General features: G+C 40.7%; 1 protein-coding gene across 4 annotated transcripts in view; it reads right to left on the bottom strand.

Moving 5' to 3' along the window:
* Positions 1-19,437, bottom strand: part of LOC118386001 (sodium-driven chloride bicarbonate exchanger-like) — a 55,001-nt gene extending 35,564 nt beyond the window's left edge. For 3 of the 4 annotated variants that reach the window (XR_004826140.2, XM_035773328.2, XM_035773330.2), the window contains exon 1: positions 1,062-1,244. Coding sequence is in view for 3 of the 4 variants with exons in the window: in XM_035773328.2 (XP_035629221.1) it covers positions 1,062-1,118 (57 nt within the window). In the remaining variant the exon portion in view is untranslated. Of the gene's footprint in view, positions 1-1,061; positions 1,245-18,964 lie in introns of those variants that run through there. The other variant, XM_035773329.2, reaches the window with a different exon arrangement.
* Between the last annotated feature and the right edge of the window lie 487 nt (positions 19,438-19,924).

The following is a 19,924-nucleotide window of genomic DNA, read 5'->3' as shown; positions in this document are numbered from 1 at the left end:
GGCAATGTTCACTCTAGCAGCAATAGCACCAGCAGCCTCATAATGACAACAACACCGTGCTCAGATGGCCCCGGGGTGAAGTTTCCCATAGGTACAGATCTAGATTCAGCTTCCCTTCCCCCAATCCTAACCTTAACCATTAGTGGGGGGGAGACTAAACTGACCCAAGATCAGCGTCAACTGCTCAGATGAGCTCAGCTTTGCATAGTACATAATACAAAGAATTACAGTCCTTCAACCTCCATTCACTTTTCCCGCAACAAAGTTGCACCTCTATAAGAATCACAAAGGACATCCAAAAACACATCATCCCTACAGGCTCTGTAATACAAAATGGCAAGCAAGCTTTGCCTTTGCTGGTGCAGAATTAATATGGGTGCACTCATCTCCTCTCCTGTATCCCAAGGATCAATGGCTGACATCAGCAGGACAGGCTATCTCCTATCTGTCCCACCTCGGCCCCCTGGCTGCCCTCTATCTTCTCCTATCTCTCCCACCTCGGCCCCCTGGCTGCCCTCTATCTTCTCCTATCTCTCCCACCTCAGCCCCCTGGCTGTCCTCTATCTTCTCCTATCTCTCCCACCTCGGCCCCCTGGCTGCCCTCTATCTTCTCCTATCTCTGAGAGGTGTACTTACTGTACCCTTCGATACAGTGTTCACTCCGCTATTAACGTTACACCGTTCAAATAGTATACTTCGCTGTGTTAACTTTGCCCTGATGTCATTAAAGCACAGGATACTGCAAGCATGATAAAGTGAAGCTGTTTGACACTGAGTTGTACAGATATATCTAAAAGGCTTTTAGCATTAACAGGAAACATCAGCATCACACACACACACACACACACACACACACACACACACACACACACACACACACACACACACACACACACACACACACACACACACACACACACACACACACACACACACACACACACACACACACACACACACTTTAACCGTAGATAGCCTTAAGAACATCCTCCCAAACACAGAGCAGAACAGAGAGCAGAACATAGTCACACCATTACAGAGTAAACAGAGCAAGGTTATACCTTTAAAGAATAAAAACGACTTTTAGGACCCAAGCCTCCAGCAGAATGCATGAACATATCCTTAAGGTGTCCTCTTGTACTTAGGAGTGCTGCTGAGCCGAGGTCAGGAGGCTGAGCTGAGCTCCGTAGTACCTGTGTGCCACTGCTGCCGGGACAGGCACACACTCTGCAAGGCAGTCTACCTTCTCACGATGACAGGAACAGCCTTACAAATGCACACTCACTCCCTCTGTTGATTTTAACAACTGAGCAACCATTTATCCACCAATCCTGCATGAGATTACAACAATGACATCACTGGTGTCCAGACTCTTCTCTAAGTGGGAGATAGCTGGTGCTAAGCCATTGTGTTTCCCTCTTTTTGTATGGCTTTCAGAGTAAAGCCCCTGTTGTAGCAGCTTGCCATCGCTGCACCACTCCGCTCCGCCTTGACCTGTCAGCCTCGCCACTCTGGCCTGACCCTGTTCTCTCTCTCTCTCTCCCTCTCCTTCTCTCTCTCTCTCTGCAGACTGGAGATCAGGTAATCCATGAGGCAATACAAAAGATGGGGAGCTATCACCCCAACGTAGCCAACTAAAACAGTGTAAATTCATTATTTTAAAGGCACAGTGCAGTCAAAAACATGTGTTTTATATTTCTACACTATGAGGTTGGAATAATATGATAATGCCTTTTTAGTGTAAGAGCTGTTTGAAAAGACCGCCTGAAATTTCCACCAGTTTTGGTGGGAGGGAGTTGTGTTCCAAACCTCTGCCAATAACAGCAAATGTTCAGTTTCTCTCCTCCCACTCAGACCACTCCCAGACAGCCCTAGCTAAATTCTTGCTTGAGCAATGTCTCTTTGCTAAGAAGCTATTTTTGTTTATTTTTGACCATTTCAATTGAAAAACAATCATAGTAAGCTACTTCATTGTTACCCAGAAATAATTTGATATTGAGATAAAAACAGCTGCATTGGACCTTTACGTGATGCATTGCCTACCAGTACCATGCATTTACATATTGAACAATGTTCATTTGTGTATCAATGCCAGTTTGAACAAACACAACAATGTCACTGACACTGAGATAATTCAATTGTTTAGCATTGATTTTATGAATCTATTTTAGAGACACATAAGGATGTACTTTGATAGAGAGACCAGTGAACAGAAATAAAATGCTTTTTCAAGCACATAAAAAAATGCTTCTGAGAACTAACTTAACACACTTCTGTGTCCGGGTGTTGACACCTGAATGAACAGTATTGTCATTATAAGCATTTTTTAGGCTAGCAAGTCCATGGCAGTTCATGAAACATAACAATTACAAAAGCAGAAATGGTAACCTGTTTAGGGCAGAACTTGTGCTGCTCATCAGTATTTTTTATATTTTTTATTTAACCTTCATTTAACTAGGCAAGTGAGTTAAGAACAAATTCTCATTTACAATGACGGTCTACCAAAAGGCAAAAGGCCTCCTGCGGGGACGGGGCCTGGGATTAAAAATACAAATAAATTAAATACAAATATACGACAAAACACACATCACAACAAGAGAGACAACACAACACTACATAAAGAGAGACCTAAAGACAACAAAATAGCAACATGACAACACAGCATAGTAGCAATACAACATGGCAGCAGCACAACGTGGTAGCAGCACAAAACAGGGAACAAACATTATTGGGCACAGACAAACAGCACAAAGGGCAAGAAGGTAGAGACAATACATCAGGCAAAGCAGCCACAACTGTCAGTAAGAGTGTCCATGATTGAGTCTTTGAATGAAGAGATGGAGATAAAACTGTCCAGTTTCAGTGTTTGGTTGCAGCTCTTTCCAATAGCGAGCTGCTGCAAACTGAAAAGACAAGCGACCCAGGGATGCGTGTGCTTTGGGGACCTTTAACAGAATGTGACTGGCAGAACGGGTGTTGAAAGAGGGTTTTATAAATAAGCATCAACCAGTGGGTCTTGCGACGGATATACAGAGATGACCAGTTTACAGAAGAGTATAGAGTGCAGTGATGTGTCCTATAAGGATATAATCTCTCCATAATCTCTACATAATACACTAGAGCAAAGGCCTCCACATGTCTAGTGGAGCACATTACTGGCATGATACTGTTCTATGCCATATGGTTCATCAATCACATCCGTTTGAGCCCCCAGTACTTCTCAACAGGGTTGAGATGACAGTTATGGTTTTTAGGCCAAATACTTCTCAGGGGGAAGCCAACATATATAGTGCATTAAGAAAGTGTTCAGACCCTTTGACTTTTTCCACATTTTGTTAAGTTACAGCTTTATTCTAAAATGTATTTTAAAAATGTTTTCCCTCATCAATCTACACACCATATTTTTATTTTTATTTTTCACCTTTATTTAACCAGGTAGGCCAGTTGAGAACAAGTTCTCCTTTTCAACTGAGACCTGGCCAAGATAAAGCAAAGTAGTGCGACAAAATCAAACACAGAGTTACACATAAACAAACGTACAGTCAATAACACAATAGAAAAATCTATGTACAGTGTGTGCAAACGTAGAAGAGTAGGGAGGTAGGCAATAAATAGGCCATAGATGCGAAATACTTACAATTTAGCATTAACACTGGAGTAATGGATGTACAGATGATGTGTGCAAGAGGGTAAGTAATAATATGGGGGTGAGGTAGTTGGCTGTGCGATTTACAGATGGGCTGTGTACAGATACAGTAATCGGTAAGCTGCTATGGTAGCTGATGCTTAAAGTTAGAGAGGGAGATATAAGACTCCAGCTTCAGTGATTTTTGCCATTTATTCCGGTCATTGGCAGCAGAGAACTGGAAGGCAAGGCAGCCAAAGGAAGTGTTGGCTTTGGGGATGACCAGTGAAATATATCTGCTGGAGCGCGTGCTACGGGGGGTGTTGCTATGGTGACCAGTGAGCTGAGATAAGGCTGGGCATTACCTAGCATAAACTTATAGATGCCCTAGAGCCAGTGGGTTTGGCGACGAATATGCAGTAAGGGCCAGCCAACAAGAGTGTACAGGTCGCAGTGGTGGGTAGTATAGGGGCTTTAGTAACAAAACAGATGGCACTGTGATAGACTACATCCAGTTTGTTGAGGAGGGTGTTGGAGGCTATTTTGTAAATAACATCTCCGAAGTCAAGGATCGGTAGGATGGTCAGTTTTACGAGGGTATGAGTGAAGGAGGCTTTGTTTGCGAAATAGGAAGCCGATTCTAGATTTAATTTTGGATAGGAGATGCTTAATGTGAGTCTGGAAGGAGAGTTTACAGTCTAACCAGACAGGTAGGTATTTGTAGTTGTCCACATATTCTAAGTCAGAGCTGTCGAGAGTAGTGATGCTAGTCGGACGGGAGGGTGCTGGCAGCAATCGGTTGAAGAGCATGCATTTAGTTTTACTTGCATTTAAAAGCAGTTGGAGGCCTCGGAAGGAGTGTTGTATGGCGTTGAAGCTCGTTTGGAGGTTTGGGTTAGGGTGTCCAAAGAAGGGCCAGATGTATGCAGAATGGTGTCGTCTGTGTAGAGGTGGATCAGATAATCACCAGCAGCAAGAGTGACATCATTGATATATACAGAGAAAAGAGTCGGCCCGAGAATTGAACCCTGTGGCACCCCCATAGAGACTGCCAGAGTTCCGGCCAACAGGCCCTCCCATTTGACACACTGACGGAGAAGTAGTTGGTGAACCAGGCATGGCAGTCACTTGAGATGCCAAGGCTATTGAGTCTGACGAGAAGAGTGCGGTGATTGACAGAGTCGAAAGCCTTGGCCAGGTCGATGAAGACTGCTCCACAGTACTGGCTTTCATCAATGACGGTTAATGATATCGTTTAGGACCTTGAGCGTGTCTGAGGTGCACCCATGACCAGCTCGGAAACCAGATTGCATAGTGGAGAAGGTACGGTGGGATTAGAAGTGGTCTGTGATCTGTTTGTTAACTTGACTTTCAAAGATTTTAGAAAGGCTGGGCAGGATGGATATAGGTCTATGACAGTTTGGCTCTAGAGTGTCTCCCCCTTTGAAGAGGGGGATGACCGCGGCAGCGTTCTAATCTTTGGGGATCTCAGACGATATGAAAGAGAGATTGAATAGGCTAGTAATAGGGGTTGCAACAAATTTGGCAGATCATTTTAGAAAGAGAGGGTCCAGATTGTCTAGCCCAGCTGATTTGTAGGGGTCCATATTTTTTTAGCTATTTCAGATCAGCTGTCTGGATTTGGGTGAAGGAGAAGCTGGGGGGCTTGGGCAAGTTGCTACAGGGGGTGCTGAGATGTTGGCCGGGGTAGGGGTAGCCAAGTGGAAAGCATGGCCAGCCGTAGAAAAATGCTTATTGAAATGATCAATTATCGTAGATTTATCGATGGTGACAATGTTTCCTATCCTCAGTGCAGTGGGCAGCTGGGAGGAGGTGCTCTTATTCTCCATGGACTTTAGTGTCCCAAAACCTTTGGGAATTAGTCCTACAGGATGCAAATTTGTGTTTGAAAAAGCTAGCCTTAGCTTTCCTAACTGACTGAGTATATTGGTTCCTGACTTCCCTGAAAAGTTGCACATCGCGGGGGTTATTCGATGCTAATGCAGACCACCACAGGCAGTCAAGTCTAGGGTGAACCAGGGGCTATATCTGTTATTAGTTCTACATTTTTTGAATGGGGAATACTTATTTAAGATGGAGAAGAAAGCCCTTTTAAAGAGCAACCAGGCATCCTCTACTAACGGGATGAGGTCAATATCCTTCCGGGATAACCGGGCCAGGTCGATTAGAAATGCCTGCTCGTGTTTTAGGGAGCGTTTGACAGTGATGAGGGGTGGTCGTTTCACTGTGGACCCATTACGCGCGCAGGCAATGATCGCTGAGATCCAGGTTGAAGACAGCAGAGGTGTATTTAGAGGGCAAGTTGGTCAGGATGATATCTAAGAGAGTGCCCATGGTTATGGATTTGGGGTTGTACCTGGTAGGTTCCTTGATCATTTGTGAGAGATAGGTTGAAGACAGCAGAGGTGTATTTAGAGGGCAAGTTGGTCAGGATGATATCTAAGAGAGTGCCCATGGTTATGGATTTGGGGTTGTACCTGGTAGGTTCCTTGATAATTTGTGAGAGATTGAGGGCATCTAGTTTAGATTGTAGGGCGGCCGGAGTGTTAAGCATGTCCCAGTAGATTGCGACTCTTCCCCCTTTGGCAGTTCTATCTTGTCGGAAAATGTTATAGTTAGGGATGGTCATTTCAGGATTTTTGGTGGTCTTCCAAAGCCAGGACTCAGACATGACTAGGACATTCGGGTTGGCAGAGTGTGCTAAAGCAGTGAATAAAACAAATTTAGGGAGGAGGCTTCTAATGTTAACATGCATGAAACCAAGACTTTTACAGTTACAGAAGTTAACAAATGAGAGCGCCTGGGGAATGGGAGTGAAGCTACCATAATACATTTTAATGACAAAGCAAAAGCAGGTTAATAGACATTTTTGCTCTTTATTGAAAAGAAAAAACTGAAATATTACATTTACATACATAAGTATTCAGATGCTTTACTCAGTACTTTGTTGAAGCAACTTTGGCAGCAATTACAGCATCAACTCTGCTTCGATATGACTCTACAAGCTTGGCACACCTGTATTTGGGGAGTTTATCCCATTCTTCTATTTTCAGGTCTCTCCAGAGATGTTGGATCGTGTTTAAGTCCGGGCTCTGGCTGGGCCACTCAAGGACATTCAGAGATTTGTCCCTTAAAAGCCACTCCTGCGTTGTCTTGGCTGTGTGCTTAGGGTCATTGTCCTGCTAGAAGGTGCATCTTCTCCCCAGTCTGAGGGCCAGAGTGCTCTGGAGCAGGTTGCCATCAAGGATCTCTCTGTACTTTCCTCCGTTCATCTTTGCCTTGATCCTGACTAGTCTAAGAGTCCCTGCTGCTGAAAAACATCCCCACAGCATGATGCTGCCACCACCCTGCTTCACCGTAGGGATGGAGCCAGGTTTCCTCCAGATGTGATGCTTGGCATTCAGGCCAAAGAGTTTAATCTTGGTTTCATCAGACAAAATCATCTTATTTGTAATGGTCTGAGAGGCTTTATGTGCCTAGCAGGCTGTCATGTGCCTTTTACTGAGGAGTAGCTTCTGTCTGGCCACTCTACCATAAAGGCCTGATTGGTGGAGTTCTGCTGAGATGGTTGTCCTTCTGGAAGTTTCTCCCATCTCCACGGAGGAATTCTAGAGTTGTCAGAGTGACCATTGGGTTCTTGGTCACCTCCCTGACCAAGGTCCTTCTCCCCCAATTGCTCAGTTTGGCTGGGTGGACAGTTCTAGGAAGAGTCTTGGTGGTTCCAAACTTCTTCCATTTAAGAATAATGGAGGCCACTTTGTTCTTGGGGACCTTCAGTGCTGCAGAAATATTTTGGTACTCTTCCCCGAAACTGTGCCTCTACACAATCCTGTCTCGGAGCTCTACGGGCAATTCCTTCGACCTCATGGCTTGGTTTATGCTTGGACATGAACTGTCAACTGTGGGACCTTGGTGGACAATCAAGTTGTAGAAACATCTAAAGGATGATTCATGGAAACAGGATGTGCCTGAGCTCAATTTCGAGTTTCATAGCAAAGCATCTGAATACTTATGTAAATAAGATATTTCTGTTATTTATTTTTAATACATTTGCAAAAAAACCCACGAATTAATCCATTTTAGAATAAGGCTGTAACGTAACAAAATGTGGAAAAAGTCAATGGGTCTGAATACTTTCCGAAGGCACTGTGTACTATATAGCTTTCAGCAACTACTGGACTAGAATATAATGAAAGAATATCCAATATTTATGATGATGATGCCTCTGAATAGGAGTCTGATATATGAATGCAGTAAATACAGCAAAGCCATGTGGGCAATACATGAAGACAATGTATTCTGCCTCTGGGCAGAAACTGGCTGAATCAATGTTGTTTCCACGACATTTCAACAAGACAATTCAATGTGATGACGTTGAATCAATGTGGAAAACTGATTGGATTTGCAAAAAGTCATTACGGTAAGGGAATTTAGACTTGTTTTCACCCGACTTTTAACCTAAATCCAATGGCGTGGTGAAAGGTTTTGTTGATTTCACGTTGAATTCACTCTAGTTGACAACTCAACCAAATGTAAATCAAAACTAGACGTTGAACTGACATCTGTGCCTCGTGGGATGTCGCATAAAATAAGTTGTCATCTTCATGAATTCTTTGTATCTTTTAAATCTTTATATCTCATCTTTTTGTTGTGGATTTTTAACACGGGTCATTTTCTGCATGTAAATTACATTTCTGTAAACAACAGGCAAGGAAGTAAATCTGATCTAAATCAAATTGCTGATGAAGTGTGAGGTCTGATTGGATAATGAGCACATCAACATTTTGTGCACAGAGAATAGAGTCAGGAATACAGTATAGTGCTGTAAGCAGAGATTGCTGTACTCATCATTCCACATGGCTCAAAACAACCTAAAGAGCATTCAAATGTTGGATCCTGACCTAAACCTCCATCTGCATGTTAAGAAGGTTGTCCAGTCCTGCTTTTATCATCTAAAAAATATAGGTAAAGTCAAGTCTTTTATTTCAGTCACTGATCTGGAGAAAGTTATACATGATTTTATTTCCCCACACCTAAATGACTGTGAAATTGGTACGCATTACGCACAGGAACAGAACAGAACAGCCTCGTCCACCAGTCGTCCTCCTGTCAGTCATCACACCAGTCAATGCAGTCTATGAAGAGGATTGTATTTTGGGGGTTATATAAAAAGCTGCTTTACTGTCAACAGCAAATGGATAATGAAAACAAATCTCTTCGGAAGTGATTAGAGCAGCAGAGATGCCGGAAGTGCATCAAAATTCTATTTTTAATTTCATCTGGACTAGTTTGAAAAATGTTAATTGCATCCTTTCTTCCAGAAGCACTCAGAGACATGCTAAACTGAGGTTGACATCAGCGGCCTGTGCAGTTGCTGGATATGCTCTTAGGAAGCCCATCATCCAGTGCCGTTTCGAGGCATAAGCGACATAAGCAGCTTAAGACCACTATGAAGTCAGTCTGGGTCTAAACTTACTGTTAGTTTGGATAGTAGAATAGGCTACACAACGCACAATTTCGAGATTTGGTAGTGCATGAGCAGCCTTCCTTTTGTTATGTCAGTCACTGAAAGATGTTATTGCGGGTGTAGAGAAATGTTTGTGTTCCTAGCTCCAACAGTGTAGTAGTATCTAAAAAAGATTTACAACAATACAAACAAATCTAAAAGTAAAAGAACGGAATTAAGAAATATATAAATATTCGATTGAGCAATGTCAGAGTGGCATTGACTAAAATACAGTAGAATAGAATACAGTATATACATACGAGATGAGTAAAGCAGTATGTACACATTATTTAAACATTATTAAAGTGACTAGTGTTCCATTACTAAGGTGGCCAGTGATTCCAAGTCCATGTATACAGGGCAGCAGCCTCTAAGGTGCAGGGTTACGTAACCGGGTTAGCGATGGCTATTTACCAGTCTGATGGTCTTAAGATAGAAGCTGTTTTTCAGTCTCTCTGTCCCACCTTTGACGCTGTCAGCGATTGGGTGCAGAGATGTAGCGGAGTCAGGCGCAGGACACAGGTTTTGAGCAACACAACTGAGTTTACTCAAAAAGTCAAGCAAAATTCCAAATAGGAACACACTAGCACAATCAACAACCACTAAAGACACCAACAATCACGGAGAGAACAGACATTTATGCCAGAGGGTTAAATAAGGAACATGATATGGGAATTGAAACCAGGTGTGTGTAATACAAACAAAACAAAACGAAACTGAAACATGGATCGGTGGTGACTAGGAAGCCGGCGACGTCGAACACCACCCGAACAAGGAGAAGGGCCGACTTCGGCGGAAGTCGTGACAGATGCGCCTGTACTGACCTCGCCTTCTGGATGTTAACGGTGTGAACAGTCTGCGGCTCGGTGGTTTTCTGTACGGCTGAAGGCCAAAATGTGTAGAATTGCAGGATATTATATTTAAAGCTGTAAAAGTTTCTCGCCACTCCTCTAAAATGTTTTGCCCGTGAGGTGGCGGGGATCTCCAACCAAATCTCACTTAGGGCCCCCAAAAAGCTAGAAATGGCCATTCCATCACCCACCAATGCAGCCAACCAAAATACTTTAACAGTTATGTGCAGTGCAAGATACGTTAACTTTGTCCACAGGCAAATGTCGAATATAGTTTTATTCCTGGTTACAGACACCCTTGGCCTAAAGTGCACTCGAAGGGATGGATGACTGTCTATAACCACTGGAATCAAACTGGTTGAATCAACGTTGTTTTAGTGTAATTTGTTGACATATTGGGACGTGGAATCTACATGGAAAATATATTGTCATCAAAAAGTCAACATTTAAAAAAAAGAAGCTGTTTGAAAAACGTCATCAACAAAAACTTTTGTTTGAGGGTGGAATTTCAACCACAGGATTATGTCATCATTGTAACCTATTTTCAACATAGACAAACCCGGTGTAAAATATGTTGAATTTGTACCTTTTAAACTAAGTCAGATTTTCAACCTTATTCCCACTATCAGAAAAATATATTTAGGCTGGACAGCACCTCCTATGGAGTGTTGCCCTATCTACAGCTATTCAGTTGTTCTCCCACCAAAGGTTTCAACCAAGCCCTGCTTAGCGTTTATATTTGTCACTGTGTACGGTTACAGGAGATTATTGTGGATAGTCAGATTAATGTAATATTTAGATTAAAATGCTTACATGCTTTACAAAAAGATCGATGTCCCTAATAATCCTGTTTACACGGACACATCTGAAATCAGGCTACCTGATGGCAATCCGATAAATGCAGAAAATCACTAATCAGAATAAACTCTCTTCTACACCACTATTTTGGGGAAACATATTTGATTCTGAGTTCAGACATACACGTTTGTATGTGAAAACTGCCTATAAGACACATAGATTCAGTTGTTCCGAACTCACTTCGCTTGCGCTAAAGAGGGAGGCTAGCTCGGCTGGTGCTAGCACATCCGCAGATCAAAAACACCGCTGGAATGCCGATTAGGTGTCCTAATAATTTGAGATTTCGCAGAAAACCAGATGTTTTAAGGTGTTTACATGACTATTGTGTAATCGGCCTACTGCCAAAATCAGTATAATATCGAATTATTACTGTGCACGTAAACGTACTCACTGACTACTACCAATGTGTTATCTTGAGAGTGATTATTCTTAAATCTTAAGACCTAAATGTATTCGAAGTCATTCCAGAGGGTAGGTATAAAAGCGCAAATGAAATGTAACCATACTTTATAAGTCAAATTTCATCAATGACACTATTTAGGCCTATATAGTATAGCATTTACAAAGTCATCAACAGCTTCCATTTCAATTCAACCCAGGGTTCAACTAAAAATAGACAATACATAAATGTATAGGCCTAAGGTTTCAAGCTTTGGTTGAATTAAAATGTTAGTCATTAATATGTTGGATTCACGTCTCCATCTCAACCAAAAATCTAAGTTAAAGAATAGGACTAAATCAAATCAAAGTGCAATTCGTTTGATTTGATTTGATTCGATTTAGTCATATTCTTTAACTTAGATGTTTGGTTGAGATGTAGACATGTGCCACTGACTTAGTCTGGCTTTAATTCCAGTTGGTCTACAAATGAATAAATGATATGTTGGATGTACGTCTCCATCTCAACAAACAATCAAAGTAAAGAATAAGACTAAATCAAATCAAACATTAAATGCACTTTACATAAAGGTTGATTTGATTTAGTCCTATTCTTTACTTTGATTCTTGGTTCAGATGGAGGCATGAATCCAACATATCAATTATTCATTTGTAGACAAACTGGAATTAAAGCCAGACTAAGTCAGTGGCACAGATGGAACTGCGTTGACAACCAATGGCACGAAAGATATATCTCCTTCAAATGTTGATATTTGGTTGCATTGACAACCAAACACAATTCAATATCCCTTTGGCAATAGAGTAAATAACATATTAACTTGTTAACATAATGTGTTATCTGTCAACAAGTTAATAGGCTATTTACTGTATTGCAAAAGTGGCCATGGATGTGTTACAAAGGTAATATTGGATTGTGTTTGTTTGACAACGCAATCAATTAACAACATTTAAAAGATATTTAATTATATGTTGGATTCCAACTAAACCAAAAATAAAAGTGAAAGAAAAGGATTAAGCCAGTGGCTCAGATGAAACCTTCCAAGCATTAGATATCCTTTAAATGTTCATATTTTGATAAGCTGTCAACCAAACACAATTCAATATATATTTTTTAAATACAGTAAATAGCCTATCTTACAAACTAATGTAACCATATTTATTCAACCTTAAAATAAATAACACATCCATGGCCACATTTTGAGGTTAACCTACAGTAACTATACATGTTTTCTTGTGTAATCATAGAAAGTGTGCATGTTCAAGATAGCATGTTAACAAAACAAAGGAGCTGATTGTGGACTTCAGGAAACAGCAGAGGGAGCACGCTCCTATCCACATGAACGGGACCGCAGTGGAGAAGGTGGAAAGCTTCAAGTTCCTTGGCGTACACATCACTGACAATCTGAAATGGTCTACCCACACAGACAGTGTGGAGAAGAAGGCGTAACAGCGCCTCTTCAACCTCAGGAGGCTGAAGAAAATTGTCTTGGCACCTAAAACCCTCATAAACTTTTACAAATGCTCAATTGAGAGCATCCTGTCAGGCTGTATCACCGCCTGGTACTGAACCTGCACCGCCCGCAACCGCGGAGCTCTCCAGAGGGTGGCGCAGTCTGTCCAACGCATCACCAGGGACAAACTACCTGCCCTCCAGGACAGCTACAGCACCAAATGTCCCAGGAAGGCCAAAAGATCATCAAGGCCATCAACCACCCGAGCCACTGCCTGTTCACCCCGCTATCATCCAGAAGGCGAGATCAGTACAGGTGCATCAAAGCTGGGACCGAGAGGCTGAAAAACAGCTTCTGTCTCAAGGCCGTCCGACTGTTAAATAGCCATCACTAGACGGGTTACACCCAGTTACGTAACCCTGTACCTTGGAGGCTGCTGCCCCGTATACATAGACTTGAAATCACTGGCCACTTAAATAATGGAACACTAGTTACTCTAATAATGTTTACATGTTTTTGCTTTACTCATCTCACATGTATATACTGTATTCTATTCTATTGCATTTTAGTCTATGCCACATTATTTATATATATATACATATATATATATATATTAATTCCATTATTTTACTTTTAGGTTGTGTGTATTGTTGTGAATTTTTAGATGATATTACTGCACTGTTGTAGCTAGAAACACAACCAATTCGCTACACCCGCAATAACATCTGCTAAACATGTGTAAACATGTGTATGTGAAAAATACAATTTGATTTGATTCGATGCAAAGGTTGCAGGTCTGAGGAGATATTCACAATTGTTATAATAATCTGCACAGAATCTTGTACAGCATTGATCACTTGCACTATGTACTTTTAGTGTGATGTCAACTGCAATCCAGGTCATTTACTTGTGCTATTAGATAAGCACAGTGATATCACATTAAGTTGTATAAATACAAAATATCTGACATTGTATTCCCATTTGAACTTTGTTGCAATATAAATGGTTGAAAGCACAGTGATAACATATTTAGATGGCAACTAAACCAAAAATCTGACATTGTTTTTCCATTGGAATTTGGTTGAGCTTTCATATGGTTGAATGCATAGTGATAACACACTGGGAAATCAAAAAACCTCTGTCTGTCTTTTTGAGTCGGTGAATTAAGGTTGAAATCTCATTGATCAACGTCTCAACCAAATATTACCCACATTTCCACGTTGAAATGACATGGTTTGCCCAATGGGTTGTCTCTATAGGTGGGACAACATATTTGTTACAAATGGCAGCCTATTCCGTAGTGCACTACTTTTGACGGGAGCCCTATGAGCCCTGGTCAAAAGTAGTGTACTGAAAGGAATAGGCTGCCATTGGAACGCATACAATTTGTCTGATCACTTATCTCATTTGTATTAAGAAGGCTCTCTCTCTGATCTTTAACAGGGCACTTGGCAGGCACCCTGAGACAATCCCCTAGCATCAGGCTTATGAGTTCATAGGTTGCACTCATGAGTCTGTGATTCAGTGAATGTCAGTGTAAACATACTGTACAATCTATTTCCCTGGGTTCATTTACTGTATAATCTCAGCGCATGAGGTCACCACTGGTTTTACCAAATGTAAAATTAAATGGCATCTGCCATAGGAGAAGCAATTACAACTATGTGTACAGGCCTGCAATGCTAAGCTACACTCTTCACTGAAAATGGTATCCTGTTGTTGAAAGTCAGCTTTTTGCTACAGATTCGCAAATGTATTCATTAGCAATATGTTTATATTAATATTTTAGAACACAGTGGTATAATTTGTCCTTGTGCAAGGAATTTTTAGAAGAAAATAAAGAACTCTATTATATTCTATTCGAGATGACATGAGTATGGAAGCTCGTTCCTGCCACCCAATAAAATCTATGAGATAGTAAGTAAATTATGAGATGATAAATCATAACTTTATTTGGTAAACAGCTGAGGAATGGGACAGGATAAATCTAACCACTCTCAAATACATAGACGAAAGGACTCTCCAATACAGTACATTCGGAAAGTATTCAGACCCCTTCTCTTTTTCCTCATTTTATTACATTACAGTCTTGTTCTAAAATGGATTAAATACAAATGTTTCCTCAATCTACACACAATGCCCCAAAGCGAAAACAGAAATACCTTATCTACATACAGTGGGGCAAAAAAGTATTTAGTCAGCCACCAATTGTGCAAGTTCTCCGACTTAAAAAGATGAGAGAGGCCTGTAATTTTCATCATAGGTACATTTCAACTATGACCGACAAAATGAGAAAAAAAATCCAGAAAATCACATTGTAGGATTTTAATGAATGTATTTGCAAATTATGGTGGAAAATAAGTATTTGGTCAATAACAAAAGTTTATCTCAATACTTTGTTATATACCCTTTGTTGGCAATAACAGAGGTCAAACGTTTTCTATAAGTCTTCACAAGGTTTTCACACACTGTTGCTGGTATTTTGGCCCATTCCTCACAGATCTCCTCGAGAGCAGTGATGTTTTGAGGCTGTTGCTGGGCAACATGGACTTTCAACTCCCTCCAAAGATGTTCTATGGGGTTGAGATCTGGAGACTGGCTAGGCCACTCCAGGACCTTAAAATGCTTCTTACGAAGCCACTCCTTCGTTGCCCGGGCGGTGTGTTTGGGATCATTGTCAAGCTGAAAGACCCAGCCACGTTTCATCTTCAATGCCCTTGCTGATGGAAGGAGGTTTTCACTCAAAATCTCACGATACAAGGCCCCATTCATTCTTTCCTTTACATGGATCAGTCGTCCTGATCCCTTTGCAGAAAAACAGCCCCAAAGTATGATGTTTCCACCCCCATGCTTCACAGTGAGTATGGTGTTCTTTGGATGCAACTCAGCATTCTTTGTCCTCCAAACACGACGAGTTGAGTTTTTACCAAAAAGTTATATTTTGGTTTCATCTGACCATATGATATTCTCCCAATCTTCTTCTGGATCATCCAAATATTCTCTAGCAAACTCAAGACGGGCCTGGACATGTACAGGCTTAAGCACTGCAGGATTTGAGTCCCTGGCAGCATAGTGGTGGTAGGCCTTGTTACTTTGGTCCCAGCTCTCTGCAGGTCATTCACTAGGTCCCCCTGTGTGGTTCTGGGATTTTTGCTCACCGTTCTTGTGATCATTTTGACCCCACGGGGTGAGATCTTGCGTGGAGCCCCAGATCGAGGGAGATTATCGAGGGAGTGGTCTTGTATGTCTTTCATTTCCTAATAATTGCTCCCAAAGTTGATTTCTTCAAACCAAGCTGCTTACCTATTGCAGATTCAGTCTTCCCAGCCTGGTGCAGGTCTACAATTTTGTTTCTGGTGTCCTTTGACAGCTCTTTGGTCTTGGCCATAGTGGAGTTTGGAGTGTGACTGTTTGAGGTTGTGGACAGGTGTCTTTTATACTGATAACAAGTTCAAACAGGTGCCATTAATACAGGTAACGAGTGGAGGACAGAGGAGCATCTTAAAGAAGAAGTTACAGGTCTGTGAGAGCCAGAAATGTTGCTTGTTTGTAGGTGACCAAATACTTATTTTCCACCATATTTGCAAATAAATTCATTAAAAATCCTTCTAATTTTGTCTGCCATAGTTGAAGTGTACATATGATGACATTTACAGGCCTCTCTCATCTTTTTAAGTGGGAGAACTTGCACAATTGGTGGCTGACTAAATACTTTTTTTGCCCAACTGTAAGTATTCAGACCATTTGCTATGAGACTCGAAATTAAGCTCAGGTGCATTCTGTTTCCATTGATCATAACTGAGATGTTTCTAAACTTGATTGGAGTCCACCTGTGGTAAATTGATAATTGATTGTCTATATAAGGTCCCACAGTTGACAGTGCATGTCCAAGCAAAAACCAAGCCATGAGGTCGAAGGAATTTAGGCCTCCATCATTCTTAAATGGAAGAGGTTTGGAACCACCAAGACTCTTCCTAGAGCTGGCTGCCAATGGTCACTCTGACAGAGCTCCAAAGTTCCTCTGTGAAGATGGGAGAACCTTCCAGAAGGTCAACCATAACTGCAGCACTCCACCAATCAGGCCTTTATGTTGAATTGGCCAGACAGAAGCCACTCAACAGTAAAATGCACATGACAGCCCGCTTGGAGTTTGACAAAAAGCACATAAAGGACTCTCAGACCATGAGAAACAAGATTCTCTGGTCCGATGAGACTAAGATTTAAATCTTTGGCCTGAATGCCAAGTGTCACGTCTGGAGGAAACGAGGCACCACTCATCACCTGGCCAATACCATCCCTACAGTGAAGAATGGTGGTGGCAGCATCATATTATGGGGATGTTTTTCAGCGGCAGTGACTGGGAGACTAGTCAGGATCGAGGGAAAGATGAACAGAGAAATGGAAAGAGAAATCCTTGATGAAAACCTGCTCCAGAGCGCTCTGGACCTCAGACTGGGGCGAAGGTTCATCTTCCAACAGGACAACGACCCTAAGCACACAGCCAAGACAACGCAGGAGTGGCTTCGGGTCAAGTCTCTGAATGTCCTTGAGTGGCGCAGCCAGAGCCCAGGCTTGAACCCGATCGAACATCTCTGGAGAGACCTGAAAATAACTGTGCAGTGATGCTCCCCATCCAACCTGACAGAGCTTGAGAGGATCTACAGAAACAAATGGGAGAAACTCCCCAAATACAGGTGTGCCAAGCTTGTAGCGTCATACCCAAGAAAATTTGTGGTTGTAATCGCTGCCAAAGGTGCATCAACAAAGTACTGAGTAAAGGGTCATAATACCTTTAGAAATGTGATATTTCAGGTTTTATTTTTATTACATTTACTAAAATTTTGAAAAAACTGTGTTTGCCTTGTCGTTGTGGGGTAATGTGTGTAGATTGATGAAGATTTTTTCATCCATCCATTCTAGAATAAGGCCTTAACATAACAAAATGTGGAAAAGGTCAAGGGGTCTGAATAGTCTGAATACTTTCCGAATGCCCTGTATGGATGCATGGACTGAGCTGTTATGAGATCAAAATGATAGTTTTAACCATGTTTTGAATATAATCAGTGTTTGTTTACAATTACATTGTTTACAAACAATGGAGTTAAACAAGTTTATATTTTGAGTTCTGATGGGGTAAGACTGTTTGCTCATGAGGCATTTCTAAGTTATATTCTTCAATAATAATTTAAAAGTCCAAAAATGGATGTACCAGTCCCTGATTTTCAAACAGGCACCAACTCATGTCAACAAAACTCTCCATACCCCTTATTAATATAGGACAATATCACCACAAACTAACTCTCTCTCTATCTCTCTCTCACACACACATATGCACCCTATCTTACTACTTACTAGTACTTTCATATGACTAACTTACTTAGTACACACTTACAACTTACTATAATATTATGACTTACATATCTCAAAAGAATGACTTGTTATCTCAAAATAATGGCATACTATCTCATAATTATGACTTGCACTCTCATAATAACAACTTACTATCTCATAATTATTACTTACTATATCATTATACTGACATATCTCATAATTATGACCAACTCTCTCATAACAACGACTTACTATCTCATAATTATGACTTACTATCTCACAATAATGTCTTACTCTCATAATTATGAATTACTATGTCATAATTTGTGGTCAGGTTAGTTTTTTGCATGGCAGGAACGAGCATCCAAACATGAGTGTATGTAGCCTATTGAGGAGATGATAAATATATCGAGTTTCACTGATGTTATTATTTTACATTTATGAGAAGCCTATAATAGAATGTCTGCTTAATGCAACGTCATTCAAAGTTGTCAAAAATAAATTAAATTGCATTTCACATGAAATTACAAAAGTCATTCGTGAATAGGTTGAAACTGTCTGATGTGTGAAAAGAATCTGGCATATGTTATGCTCGGTATTAGCGTCATTGTAAATAATAATTTGTTCTTAAAACTGACTTGCCTAGTTAAATAAAGGTTAAAATAAAATATTTAAAAAACTGCAGGTTTTTGATCATTGCGGATATAACAATTATACCGGCTTCCCTGTTGATCTAATTAGTTCGATATCGCTGATTTTGATATCGTCTAGAATATGACACTATAGTACATTGAACATGATACTTGTCAAATATCTAAATTACTTTCACCCTCAAATATTTGGATCTTAAAGATGAGTGCCCCACAAAGAAGATAACGTCTGCCTAATCAGTGTATTGCAATGGGAAAGAGGAGCTTCTTACCGTTGGCAGTAGCGCCTCCATTTGAGCGCCTTGGTCCTTAATGTCCATGTTCGAGAGTCTAATTCCCGGAGTATGGAATGGTGGTGTTATTTTTACTATTCCCAGTGTTAGATCTGAAAAGTGCAGTACGGAAAACCACGAACTGGCACGCTATGGTCACATGTTTAGCAGAAGTCGTGAAGCCTTGGCAGATATCATTATTCCTCACATAGGCGCAGTTTATATTTTATCAATACACACAAACCATAAGCATCCTTCTTGCTTTGTGACGCCGCAGAATAGATTGTTCCCAGATCACACAGATCCACAAAGAATTCGAAAACAAATCCAATTTTGAAAAACTCCCATATTTACTGGGTGAAATTCCACAGTGTGCCATCACAGCAGCAAGATTTGTGACCTGTTGCCACGAGAAAAGGGCAACCAGTGAAGAACAAACACCATTGTAAATACAACCCATATTTATGCTTATTTATTTTATATTGTGTCCTTTAACTATTTGTACATTGTGTATATATATATATAATATGACATTTGTAATGTCTTTACTGTTTTGAAACGTCTGTATGTGTAATGTTTACTGTTCATTTTTGTTGTTTTTCACCTTATATATTCACTTTGTATGTTGTCTACCTCACTTGCTTTGGAAATGTTAACACATGTTTCCCATGCCAATAAAGCCCTTGAATTGAATTGTTGTGAGCACATTTATTATCGAGAGTTTCTCATAAATGTAGAATTTTGGTAGGCTACCATATCTCGCTGATGTTTATTACGACAAAAGTATCATTCTAAAAGACACCCGAGACAAACTTTACACAACTCACTGACTCAAACTGCATTAGAACAGAGAGCATATACATGGACGTAACTACATATAAGCACACCTGTAAAAAAAGATATATGTATATTATAATACAAATATATATTTTGTACACAATAAATAAAATAAATGACGGG

This window comes from Oncorhynchus keta, chromosome 7 (genome assembly GCF_023373465.1).
Source record: "Oncorhynchus keta strain PuntledgeMale-10-30-2019 chromosome 7, Oket_V2, whole genome shotgun sequence".
Lineage (NCBI taxonomy): Eukaryota > Metazoa > Chordata > Actinopteri > Salmoniformes > Salmonidae > Oncorhynchus > Oncorhynchus keta.
The sequence above is the reverse complement of the archived record's forward strand: the minus strand, read 5'-3'. Positions and strand labels throughout refer to the sequence as shown.